The 13,116-nt window shown below is 34.0% G+C and overlaps 1 protein-coding gene across 1 annotated transcript; it reads left to right on the top strand.

The window, feature by feature from the left end:
• The first annotated feature begins 1,506 nt into the window (after nucleotides 1-1,506).
• Nucleotides 1,507-12,301, top strand: LOC130221746 (uncharacterized). The gene is made up of 3 exons (XM_056454333.1): nucleotides 1,507-1,680; nucleotides 3,788-4,093; nucleotides 8,176-12,301. The coding sequence occupies exons 1-3, from the start codon at nucleotides 1,611-1,613 to the stop codon at nucleotides 8,568-8,570; spliced, it is 771 nt and encodes a 256-aa protein (XP_056310308.1). The 5' UTR covers nucleotides 1,507-1,610; the 3' UTR covers nucleotides 8,571-12,301.
• The last annotated feature ends 815 nt before the right edge of the window (nucleotides 12,302-13,116 follow it).

Raw genomic sequence — 13,116 nt, 5'->3', positions numbered from 1 at the left:
TAAAGCAGCAAATGTGAGATATAAAGCTGGAATTCTGAGATAAAAAGTCAGATTTACATATAAGAATTATGACTATATAGCTTGCAATTTGAAAAATAAGATCACAATAGCGTGATAGAAAGTCTGAATTCTGTGATAAAATGTTGGAATTCATGCAATTGTGACTTTCTCTTAGAATTGTGAAGTTAAAGTTTGAATAAAGTTAGAAATTCTGAGAAATGAAGTCACATTAGCTTGATATAAAGTCAGATTTGTAAGATAAAAAGTTGGAATTGTCAGAATTGTGATAAAAATTCACAACTGTGAGTCATGAAGTCAGAATTCTGACTTTATATCTCGCAATTTAGAGAAATAAGATTGCAGTTATGTGATATAAAGTCAGAATTCTGACTTAGTAACTCGCAATTTTAAGAAATCAAGTCTGAAATTGTAGATAAAATGTCAAATTTGCTTGATATAAATAAAAGTCAAAATACAGAGTTAATTCAGAATTCTGACTTTATAACTAATATAATATTGAGAAATAAAGTCACAATTTTATGCTATAAAGTCAAAATTGAGAAATAAACTGTTATATAAAGTAAGAATTGAGATAAAATTCACAATTACGAGTCTGAGATATGAATTCTGAGATAAAAAGTTGGAACTGCAAATTTTTTTAAGTCAGAATTTTGACTTCATAACTCATAAATCTCAGTTTTTAGAGTTTTTTTAGAGTTTTTATCTCAGAATTCTCACTTTATATCATACAATTGTGACTATTTCTCAAAATTCTGACTTTATATCTCGCAATTCTGAGAAATAAGATTGCAGTTACTGTATGTGATATAAAGTCAGAATTCTGACTTAGTAACTCGCAATTTTAAGAAATCAAGTCTGAAATTGTAGATAAAATGTCAAATTTGCTTGATATAAATAAAAGTCAAAATACAGAGTTAATTCAGAATTCTGACTTTATAACTAATATAATATTGAGAAATAAAGTCACAATTTGATGCTATAAAGTCAAAATTTGAGAAATAAACTTGCAATTGTGTGATATAAAGTAAGAATTGAGATAAAATTCACAATTACGAGTCATGAAGTCAGAATTCTGAGATAAAAAGTTGGAACTGCAGTCAGAATTTTGACTTCATAACTCATAAATCTCAGTTTTTAGAGTTTTTTTAGAGTTTTTATCTCAGAATTCTCACTTTATATCATGCAATTGTGACTATTTCTCAAAATTCTGACTTTATATCTCGCAATTCTGAGAAATAAAGTCTCAGTTGCTTAAAATATAAGGTCAGAATTCTGAGAAATAAAGTCAGAATTGTGTGATATAAAGTCAGATTTCTGAAATAAAAAGTTATATCCGCGTTTTATACTAGTAGTTTCGTGTTATGGAGACTGACTTTAAACTTGAAGAAATGGGGGTGAACAAAACCCACAGTGTGCTTTTCAGTGGGCAAGATACTACTCGTTCGCTTCAGGAAAAGTTTCCTCTTTTTATGGTTGAAGGGTTGGAGTCAGGAGGGGTGCAGCATGAGACTTTGCCCAACACTTTCTTCTTACACTCATGAAACATTCTTACGCTCATATACAGCAACTTCTCGAAGAAGAAGACGAAAATGAAGAGGGAAATAAAGATGTTAGTCATGGCTTTTTTAATCTTTCTCCTGAATTCAGGCAACATCAAAGGTAAGAGACAGAATTGTTAACAATTAGAATTGTTAACAAAAGAAATGCCTTAGAAGTGAAACCAGTGTATTTTAAGGGAAAACAAGTTGAAAGGGTACAGGAATATAAGTATCTTGGTACAATATTTGATACCACATTAAAGTTCCAGCAGAATTCAGAAGCTGTTGCTACGAAAGTGCATCAGAGAATGTATGTTTTTAGAAAACTGAACTCTTTCTGTGTAAAAAAAACGTATACAGAGAGCTTTTTATACCACCTATATCGAGAGTTTATTACGTTTTTCCTTTTCCGTTAAAGAGAAAAATCGACTTCAAAATTTAGTCAAGACTTGCTCCAAGATTATTGGTTTACCTCTGAGGAGTCTAGTGGAGTTACATGAACAGCAAGTATTAAGGAAAACTCAAAGTGTGATAAGAGATGACTCCCATCCTCTGAAGCCTTTTTTTGTTCTGTTAACCTTCTGGAAGAATGTTAAGAAGCATTAAATGCTCTTCCAACAGATATAAATGTACCTTTGTTCCTGAGGCAATAAGGCTTTACAACATTACACTTTAGCAAGTTTTAAATGTACATTTCTAATACATGTGTTTTTCCAAGGGTTTTTTTTTTTAAACTATTTATGAAGCTATACATGAAGCATGCTGGATTGGGATTGGATTGTTTGGATTTGGGTTTTTTTAACACTGTTTGTAAGTGATTTGTCTCTTTATGTGTTCGTTGTATCATGAAATGCTATTACCCTAATCTAATTGCACCTGGTGGGATTAATAAAGTTGTTAAACCTTAATTATTTATCAGAGCAAGGAAATTTTCACAGTCTGATAATATTTTTTCTTCTGGAGAAAGTCTTTTTTGTTTTATTTAGGCTAGAATAAAAGCAGTTTTTAATTTTTTTATAAGCCATTTTTAAGATGAAAATTATTAGCCCCTTTAAGCTATATATTTTTTCGATAGTCTACAGAACAAACCATCGTTATACAATAACTTGCCTAATTACCCTAACCTGCCTAGTTAACCTAATTAACCTAGTTAAGCCTTTAAATGTCACTTTAAGCTCTACAGAAGTGTCTTGAAGAATATCTAGTCTAATATTATTTACTGTCATCATGACAAAGATAAAATAAATCAGTTATTAGAGATGAGTTATTAAAACTATTATGTTTAGAAATGTGTTGAAAAAGTCTGCTCTACGTCAAACAGAAATTGGGGGAAAAAATAAATGGGGGGGGGGTTGGGGGCGAATAATTCTGACAAAAAAATTATATATATATGTATGTGTATATAAATATATATATATATATATATATATATATATATATATATATATATATATATATATATATATATATATATATATATATATATATAAATAAAAATAATAATAATACTATATATATGTATGTATATATATATATACATACATATATATAGTATTATTATTATTTTTATTATTTATATATATATATTTATATATATATAAATAGAGATATATATATATATATATATATATATATATATATACACATACATAAATATATATATATAGTATTATTATTTTTTTAATTAATTAATTTATTTTTGCCTCAACTACAATGAATCAAGCTGAATTTGTCATTAAAATGTCATTAAAATGATTTGACAGAGTAATGACACTTTTAACGAGACATTTTAATGACAAATACAGTTTTCAAGTATAGTACAGTTGTTCAACTGACAACGTGATCAGAAAAACATTCATGACACAATAATAATGCTTCATGGCAATCATGTTTATTACAGACAAGTTATGTTGTCTTGGTAATGTCAAGTTGTGATGACAAATATACAAACAGATTGTGATGTATTTGCTTATGTGAGGTTGTCGTAACAAACAATCTTTGTATTTAAAATGATATAACTGAACAAATAACACTTAATGACAGTTGTCATAAGCATGCATAAACTCTCATTCACATTCATGATGTGTCATATCATGATTATAAACGTTGCTTGACAGTCTTATGAACACCCCTTCAAGTACGTAGTGTTACCGAAAACGGTTATTTAAAATTGTATCCTATGTTAAGTTGTCCTAATGCATAGTAACATTGTTGTGTTACACATGCAGGTGAGATGGAGCTTCGCGCTTTTCCAACCCAGAAAACCAACTGCAATGAGAGGACAGTCTTACAGTGCAACATCAGCTCATCTGTGCCTCTGAACATTGATCAAATATACTGGACCAAACATGGAGAAAACGAGTTTAAATGCGACCCCAAATCCAGCAAGAGCCCTCCAGGATATGAATGCAGCTACACAAGGGAAGCACTAACATTAACCATCCTGCATTCTACACCAGCGCAAATGGGGCAATATTTTTGCTGTGTAATGGCAGACTCCTCACACGGATTTAAGGAAATCAACGTGTCAGTAGGTCAGTTCATTCATGCATTTAACAGCTAAATTTTGTGTTTTACGGTAACAATTGAACGTGATGTTCATGTGAATGAGAGTCTATGCATGCTTATGAAAACTGTTATTAAGTGTCATTTGCTCAGTTATGATATTTAAAATGCAAAGTTGACTTGTTTCAACAACTTGACATAAGCAAATACATCCCAACCGGTCTTTATCTTTGACGTGACAACTTGACATTATCAAGATAATGTAACCAGCCTGATCTCACGAGAAAACGTAAGTATTTTACGTTTTTGTCAGTTTAGTGGCTAATTCGTACGAATTCGTACAAGTTTATTCGTACGAAATTGTACGATTTTAAAAAGGAGGCGTGGCACCTAACCCCACCCCTAAACCCAACCGTCATTGGGGGATGAGCAAATCGTACTAAATCGTACGAATTAGATCGTACGAATTCATACGAATTAGCCACTAATCAAAAAGTTACGAATTGCCGTGAGATTGTGTTGATGTAACTTGTCATAAATCCGTCATCAACATGACTGTCATGAGGCCACTATAATTGTGTCGTGAATATTTTTCTGATCAGGTTTTCAGTGGAATAAGCTGTATTTGTAATTAAAATGTCTCATTAAAAGTGTTATTACCCTTATAAATCATCTTTAAGATCGTCATTAATATTTAATGACATTTTAATGACAAATTCAGCTTCTATCACTGTAGTTGAGGACGAAATATATTAATGACATATTTATAATGGCTTTGTGACAATCATGTTTATGACAGAGTTATGACAAATTTTGTAGTCTTGTCAAGTTGTCATGACACAGACAAAAACAAGTCGTGATGTATTTGATTGTTATGACAATTTGACAGAAACAATGTCATCATTGCATTGAAAATGTCATAACTGAGCCGATGACACAATGATACATTCATGACATGATTATAAAGGTTTCATAACAGTCTTATGAACACCCCTTCAAGTAAAGCGTAACCCAGTTTTTAATGAATAAATTAGTGTTCAGTTAATGAATGAATCACTCAGAGTGTTGAAACAAATGTTGTACTTAGCCTACAAGAAGCTGCGTGAAATCAATTGTCTCGATTTACATTACATTTCTTTAGACTACTTGAAGGGGTGTTCATAAGACTGTCACAAAACCTTTATAATCATGACATGACACATGCCATGAATGTGAATTTTATGCATGCTTATAACAACTGTCATTAGGTGTCATTAGCACAGTTATGACATTTTTATCGTTTGTTATGACAACTTGAAATTATCAAGATAATGTAACTTGTCATAAATCTGTCATCAACATGACTGTCGTGAGGCCACTATAATTGTGTCGTGAATATTTTTCTGATCAGGTTTTCAGTGGAACAAGCTGTATTTGTAATTAAAATGTCTCATTAAAAGTGTTATTGCCCTTTCAAATCATTTTTAAGAGCGTCATTAATATTTAATGACATATTAATGTCAAATTCAGCTTCTATTATTGTAGTTGAGGTCAAAATATATTAATGACATATTTATAATGGCTTCGTGACAATCATGTTTATGACAGAGTTATGACACATTTTGTAGTCTTGTCAAGTTGTCATGACAAAGACAAAAACAGGTCGTGATGTATTTGATTGTTATGACAACTTGACAGAAACAATGTCATCATTGCATTGAAAATGTCATAACTGAGCCGATGACACAATGATACATTCATGACATGATTATAAAGGTTTCATAACAGTCTTATGAACACCCCTTCAAGTAAAGTGTAACCCAGTTTTTAATGAATAAATTAGTGTTCAGTTAATGAATGAATGAATCACTCAGAGTGTTGAAACAAATGTTGTACTTAGCCTACAAGAAGCTGTGTGAAATCAGTTGTCTCGATTTATATCACATTTCTTTAGACTACTTGAAGGGGTGTTCATAAGACTGTCACAAAACCTTTATAATCATGACATGACACATGCCATGAATATGAATTTTATGCATGCTTATAACAACTGTCATTAGGTGTCATTAGCACAGTTATGACATTTTTATCGTTTGTTATGACAACTTGAAATTATCAAGATAATGTAACTTGTCATAAATCTGTCATCAACATGACTGTCGTGAGGCCACTATAATTGTGTCGTGAATATTTTTCTGATCAGGTTTTCAGTGGAACAAGCTGTATTTGTAATTAAAATGTCTCATTAAAAGTGTTATTGCCCTTTCAAATCATTTTTAAGAGCGTCATTAATATTTAATGACATATTAATGTCAAATTCAGCTTCTATTATTGTAGTTGAGGTCAAAATATATTAATGACATATTTATAATGGCTTCGTGACAATCATGTTTATGACAGAGTTATGACACATTTTGTAGTCTTGTCAAGTTGTCATGACACAGACAAAAACAAGTCGTGATGTATTTGATTGTTATGACAACTTGACAGAAACAATGTCATCATTGCATTGAAAATGTCATAACTGAGCCGATGACACAATGATACATTCATGACATGATTATAAAGGTTTCATAACAGTCTTATGAACACCCCTTCAAGTAAAGTGTAACCCAGTTTTTAATGAATAAATTAGTGTTCAGTTAATGAATGAATGAATCACTCAGAGTGTTGAAACAAATGTTGTACTTAGCCTACAAGAAGCTGCGTGAAATCAATTGTCTCGATTTACATTACATTTCTTTAGACTACTTGAAGGGGTGTTCATAAGACTGTCACAAAACCTTTATAATCATGACATGACACATGCCATGAATATGAATTTTATGCATGCTTATAACAACTGTCATTAGGTGTCATTAGCACAGTTATGACATTTTTATCGTTTGTTATGACAACTTGAAATTATCAAGATAATGTAACTTGTCATAAATCTGTCATCAACATGACTGTCGTGAGGCCACTATAATTGTGTCGTGAATATTTTTCTGATCAGGTTTTCAGTGGAACAAGCTGTATTTGTAATTAAAATGTCTCATTAAAAGTGTTATTGCCCTTTCAAATCATTTTTAAGAGCGTCATTAATATTTAATGACATATTAATGTCAAATTCAGCTTCTATTATTGTAGTTGAGGTCAAAATATATTAATGACATATTTATAATGGCTTCGTGACAATCATGTTTATGACAGAGTTATGACACATTTTGTAGTCTTGTCAAGTTGTCATGACACAGACAAAAACAAGTCGTGATGTATTTGATTGTTATGACAACTTGACAGAAACAATGTCATCATTGCATTGAAAATGTCATAACTGAGCCGATGATACAATGATACATTCATGACATGATTATAAAGGTTTCATAACAGTCTTATGAACACCCCTTCAAGTAAAGTGTAACCCAGTTTTTAATGAATAAATTAGTGTTCAGTTAATGAATGAATCATTCAGAGTGTTGAAACAAATGTTGTACTTAGCCTACAAGAAGCATGAATGTGAATTTTATGCATGCTTATAACAACTGTCATTAAGTGTCATTAGCACAGTTATGACATTTTTATCGTTTGTTATGACAACTTGACATAAATAAATACAACACATCACTGTCTTTGTCTTTGTCATCACAACTTGACTTTACCAAGACAACAAAACTTGTCATAAATCTGTCATAAACATATCATGTAGTGTATAACAGCGTCATTAATATTGTACAGTGGTACAAGCTTAATTAGTCATTAAAATGTAATTAACTATTAATGACGCTCTTAAAAATTAATTGACAGAGTAATGGCACTTTTAATGAGCCATTTTAATGACATACACAGCTTGTTCCACTGAAAACTTGATCAGAAAAATATTCATGACACAATTATGAGGGCCTTGTGACGATCATGTTTATGACAGATTTATGACAAGTTATGCTTACATCTTCAATCTTTGTACTGATGAAAACAAGTACCCTATATCTTTAATGGCCTGAGGGTCTGTTAATTAATATTTTTTGGTGAACTGTTCCTTTAACGAGCTAATTTAATGTTTTCACACATTTAATTGCATGATTTGTTTTAAATGCAGAAATAAATAGATCTGAAAGAATATTAATCAGTTGTTGTACATGTATTTACACAGAGCATTGCACTGGAGACTTCTCCTACGAGATGCCTGGACCTCAGCAACTGAAGTGTAGCTTTACAGGTCTGTACCCAGAGGGCACAATACACTGGTTTCAACATGACAGGAATGTGACTTCCATCGCTACACTCTCAATCCTGAAAAACCCAGATGGAACCTTCAACATCACAAGTGTTATAGACCAACAAGATGATCACGACAGATATATGTGCTCATTGTGGTCACTAAAACAGGGACGATACCTTAAAAAACAAGAGTTCAAAGTGCCCGTTGATGCTCAAAAGGCTCGTTTAAACAGGATCAGCTCACAACACTGTTTCTCATGGACTCTTCTGCTTCTGGGCCTCTTGTTTGTGTCTATAAGATCCATAAGTCAACTGAACTCCTATTAAAATATCACAATACGTGATAAGAGAACTTTTGGCAGGTTAAGTTATAGGTTAAGCAGGTTAAGGATACGTTTTTAATGAATAGCCAAATCCAGGGGTGTCCAAACGCGATCATGGAGGGCCGGTGTTCTGCATATTTTAGTTCCAACCCAATTAAACACACCTGAACCAGCTAATCGAGCTCTTAGGAATACTAGAAACTTCCAGGCAGGTGTGTTGAAGCAAGTTGGAGCTAAACTGTGCAATAAACGTTCTTCACCGGACTCAAGTCCATCAGTACCTGGTGAGCTACTGGGCAAACTAATAACACTGGATAAGTCGCCCATATAAAGGTAAGCAGGCAAAAGCAACAGAAGCGGTCTGTGGCTTCATATTGCCCCATATTGTTCATTTCCCACACAAAATGCAGCCATGCGTAGCCCCAGGTACATATTTGTGGTTTACCAGAAATGTAGACCGAGGTATGCATCCACAATGAGCCTGTGTTGGCCTAATAATACTAATTCATTCAATCCCTTTATTAATCTGGGGTCACCACGGAGGAATGAACCGCCAACTTATCCAACATATACCACATGTCTTTGGACTTGTGGGGGAAACCGGAGCACCCGGAGAAAATACACGCAAACATGGGGAGAACATGCAAACTTCACACAGAAACGCCAACTGACCCAGCCGGGGCTCGAACCAGCGACCTTCTTGCTGTGAGGGGATTGTGCTACCCACTGCGCCACCGTGCTGCCTTAATATTAATTCATCAAATAGAAAATCCCTAATACTTTCAGGGGTAGAATTTTTGCCTGCCATGCAGGATTTCTAACCTGATCTCAGAGAAAAAGTTCCCTGCGGGCACAAGACATCAACATGACGTCAGTTTGACGTTGTACCCCAACGTCGTGGGGACCTTGGATTTTGTTTGTAAATGAAAATCAGGTTGACGTCAGAACCCAATGTCAGGCCGACATCAATGTCCAACCTAAAATCAACCAATTATCAACATCTAATCATGTGGACGTTACCACTGTGACATCTTTCAGACGTAGGATTTTCGTCGCTTTCCAACACAACCTAAAATCAACCAAATATCAATGTAATTTGACATCAAAATAATGTTGTTCTTAGACGCTGGCTAGACATTGAATTTTGGTCACATGACGTCATGACCTAAATCTAACCTAATATTAATGTCTTTTGATGTTGTGTGCCTGCTGGGTTTATACAGGGATAGTTGTTTGAAAATGTATGACTTTTGGATAAAATCTATAATTTTAGTTTTGACAAATTCACGCTGGACTGAAGGACACAGCAGAACTTGGACTGTTCACAAATCAGCAAACACTTGTCTCATACCTTCAATCAGCAAAAACAAACTGATAAAGAATGCAGATGGTCACCAAATTACAATATATCAGTTGTTAGACTTTCCAAGACCCAAAAAAATACAGATTAAGGCACAATCCCATTTCAAACCCTTAGCCCTTCCTTTTCCACTCCCTTTAACTTGTCTCGATTCTCTCTTGGTTGGTGGCGTCGGGTTAAGGGAAAGTGCCAGACAGATTTTTCAGACCCACCTTACAATTACAAGTTACACAACATGGCTGCCCAAACAAACAAGGAGAGTCACCAACGTAAAAAATGGGCATGAATAAGAATCACTACATACAATCATAGTCTTGATGTTCACAGAAACATTTTGGGTTTTTTTATAATTAAATGTTGCTAACGAGAGTCCCTTATAGTAACACTGCAAAATATTCTACAACATATTTTATATTCTGATACCTACAGTAGTGGCAGGGAATAAGCTTTAATATTATACCGGAGGTGCTGTATAATTGTTTTCATGTGGTTACATCCATTGATATCAACATAAAATGTTGTGCTTGTTGCAACATGATCCACCAGTCATAACAGAGACTGAAAATGAACAGTTTCAAGTCCAAATACAGCACAAAATAACTGTGCGAGTGAGTTATCTGTTAAGCAATACTGTGTTTGTACTCTCTGGATTGACAACCACAGACGACATATTGTGTGACAAGTGAGCTAGCGACAGAATGTATTCGTTATTTCGTTTAATGATAAAGTGGAGACAATAAACATTACATTTTTTTAAGATAAATGGAGAACAGAAATTATAAAACGACACTTTAACCCTTTAACTGTCCCACCGAGAAAAAAACATTTTAGATTTCATTTCTTAACTTCTAATGTTGCTAGTTAACACACTCAATGCCCTTTCTTTCAACACATAATAATTTGTAAATTATCAGCCTCTACCAAATGGTTGATATGTCGCTTTTTGGTAAAAGTACCAGAATGAATACATATACTATGCAGTGTTTCCTCTAGGACTTTTTCCAGCTGTGGCAGCAGGCCTTTTTTTGCGTAGATCTACCAACTACCTATGGCGTTATTTCATTAACAAAGGTCGTGAGCGCAGTATTACAAATCGAGATCGCAACTATCTTCGTCTTGAAGAACCTCACTACTGATTGGTATCGAATTCCAGCATTGTGACAACCCTAATTAACAGTTGAGGTCAAGTTTAGGGGTATGGATTACATGTTCGAACAGAATTGAGGTATCAGGATCAACATTGATGTTAATCTACAATAGTTTCGCATCCTACTTGGCAAAATCACATCCACCCTCTTCACACTCACTTCAATGGTCAAAGGTAAGGTGTGGATGTAGCGGTAGGCTTATAAAATATAATTAGGATTAGGCCTAAACATGTTCATTCAATAAAAACAGACACATGGCCAATGTAAACAGATGAAAACAGTCAGCACACATTAATACACATCACTTAACTTTCAGCATGTTCAAAAACAAGCTTTAACAGATGACACCAGTTACAAAATTCCTGTACATTACTCCTCAATTCCTGCAAGTCCTGACAATTGCTAGTTCAGTTTATGTGTTCAGTTTATTTAATTCGTACTGATCAGTTCCAGCAGGGTCACTGGCTGATGAACATGAGTGAACAAACAAGAGTGAATATGTGTGTAGGCCAATGTGTCAGTGAAGAGCAACCTTGATCCAGGTCTTCTCTTTTATTAAACTGTGAGTGTTTTATCTTTAAAAATGAACTAATTTGCTGGTATAACAACATTTTTTTTTCAAACAGCATTTGATGAATTGCTCTTCATGTTCTCAAATTATCCTGAATGTAAAACATGCAGACTATAAATGATGACAAGCCACAATACCTAAGGAATATGTTGTATGCATTCATATAGTTTCAAAGATGTTGATTGAAATTAAGTAAATAAACAACCATGTCCACCTTATACATTACTTACCCAAGTACCCAACATAGGCTCATTCTGAAAGCGTAGCCCTATATACATTTCTGGAGATCGTGAATTATGTAGCCAGAAGTACGTATGGTTGCATTTAATTCTTTAAATGAACACTACAGGGCAGTATGTCGCCGTTCCCTTTCGCGCTTAGCAGCTAACCGCTTACCTCTGTATAGACGGCTTTGTCCAGTTAGCTCACCATGTACGTCGGTTGACTTGAGAGGCAGAGAGGAGTTGACCATGATGATGGGGTTTGAGTTTGGTGAAGAACAGCGGGTAAGACAAAAACAGAAGCCAAAAAAATAAAATAAACAAGTAAATAACAGGGTGAGAATGTGGTAAAAATCAGACGATGGCTCTTCTTTTTCTGAATTGCTTTTTAAATTTGTCGGTTGGGTTTAGGGAAGTGGGTGGGCGGGTCAATCTGTGCTTTTTAAAATACTATTGGTTGGGTTTAGGGAAGTGGGAGGGTGGGTCAGCGGATCGGTCAGTGAGTCAGTCAGTCAGTAAGTCGACAGCGGCCTCTGATGGATTTACGAGAGAAGAGCAGCCGCGAATGGCACTCGTGAGAGAAATTTGAGATCTGTAAAACCTTACACAGCAGCCTCTCGTGGATTCGTGAAAACAAAACCTACAAAAAACATATCTCCTGGGATGCATTTGATGGTCTCCAGAAATGTATATAGAGGTACGTTTTCAGAATGAGCCTGGGTTGCAAGTACCTCCGTGTGACCAGTGCTGTAGGTTAATAACTGTGACAAAAATGTGGTCTTCTTCCTTAAGGTGGCACTTGTGGCCTTAAGTTGCTTTCAGATATTAGTTACTGAAAGATGCACTAGCTGTTTAGAATTGTAAATATTAGTTTTTTTCCCCTAGATCCATTCTGCTTTGTTTTGTTACTAGCTCGATACGTGAGCTTACACTCAAAATATATATATTTTTTAACTTGTTCAAACTACTTAATTAAAATGAGCCGAAACAACACAATTCTTGAGATTTCATTTGGACAACTTAATTATTTATGTTCAATCCACATAAATTTGTTAAAAGTGTTAAGTTAATTTAATCAATTTGTGTTGGGACAACATGAATGAATTGTGTGGAACCCTGCATTTTTACAGTGTATTTGTACATTCCTTTGATCAAGCTTTTTGTTTCCCTCAATATAAGCCACTTTGAATAAAGGTCTGCTAAATGCATGATTGTAAATGTTTTACCAATCAGCTAATAATAAATTTGTA

The sequence above is a fragment of the Danio aesculapii genome, chromosome 3, assembly GCF_903798145.1.
Source record: "Danio aesculapii chromosome 3, fDanAes4.1, whole genome shotgun sequence".
NCBI lineage: Eukaryota > Metazoa > Chordata > Actinopteri > Cypriniformes > Danionidae > Danio > Danio aesculapii.
Note: the sequence above shows the minus strand (reverse complement) of the source record. Positions and strands in the feature narration are given on the sequence as shown.

What these genes read in the sequence shown, in the direction of transcription:
- LOC130221746 (XM_056454333.1), top strand. Translation starts at nt 1,611, where the DNA reads ATGAAGAGGGAAATAAAGATGTTAGTCATGGCTTTTTTAATCTTTCTC. An exon ending in GAATTCAGGCAACATCAAAG is followed by an intron (nt 1,681 to 3,787) that starts GTAAGAGACAGA and finishes TTACACATGCAG; the next exon opens with GTGAGATGGAGCTTCGCGCT. An exon ending in GGAAATCAACGTGTCAGTAG is followed by an intron (nt 4,094 to 8,175) that starts GTCAGTTCATTC and finishes GTATTTACACAG; the next exon opens with AGCATTGCACTGGAGACTTC.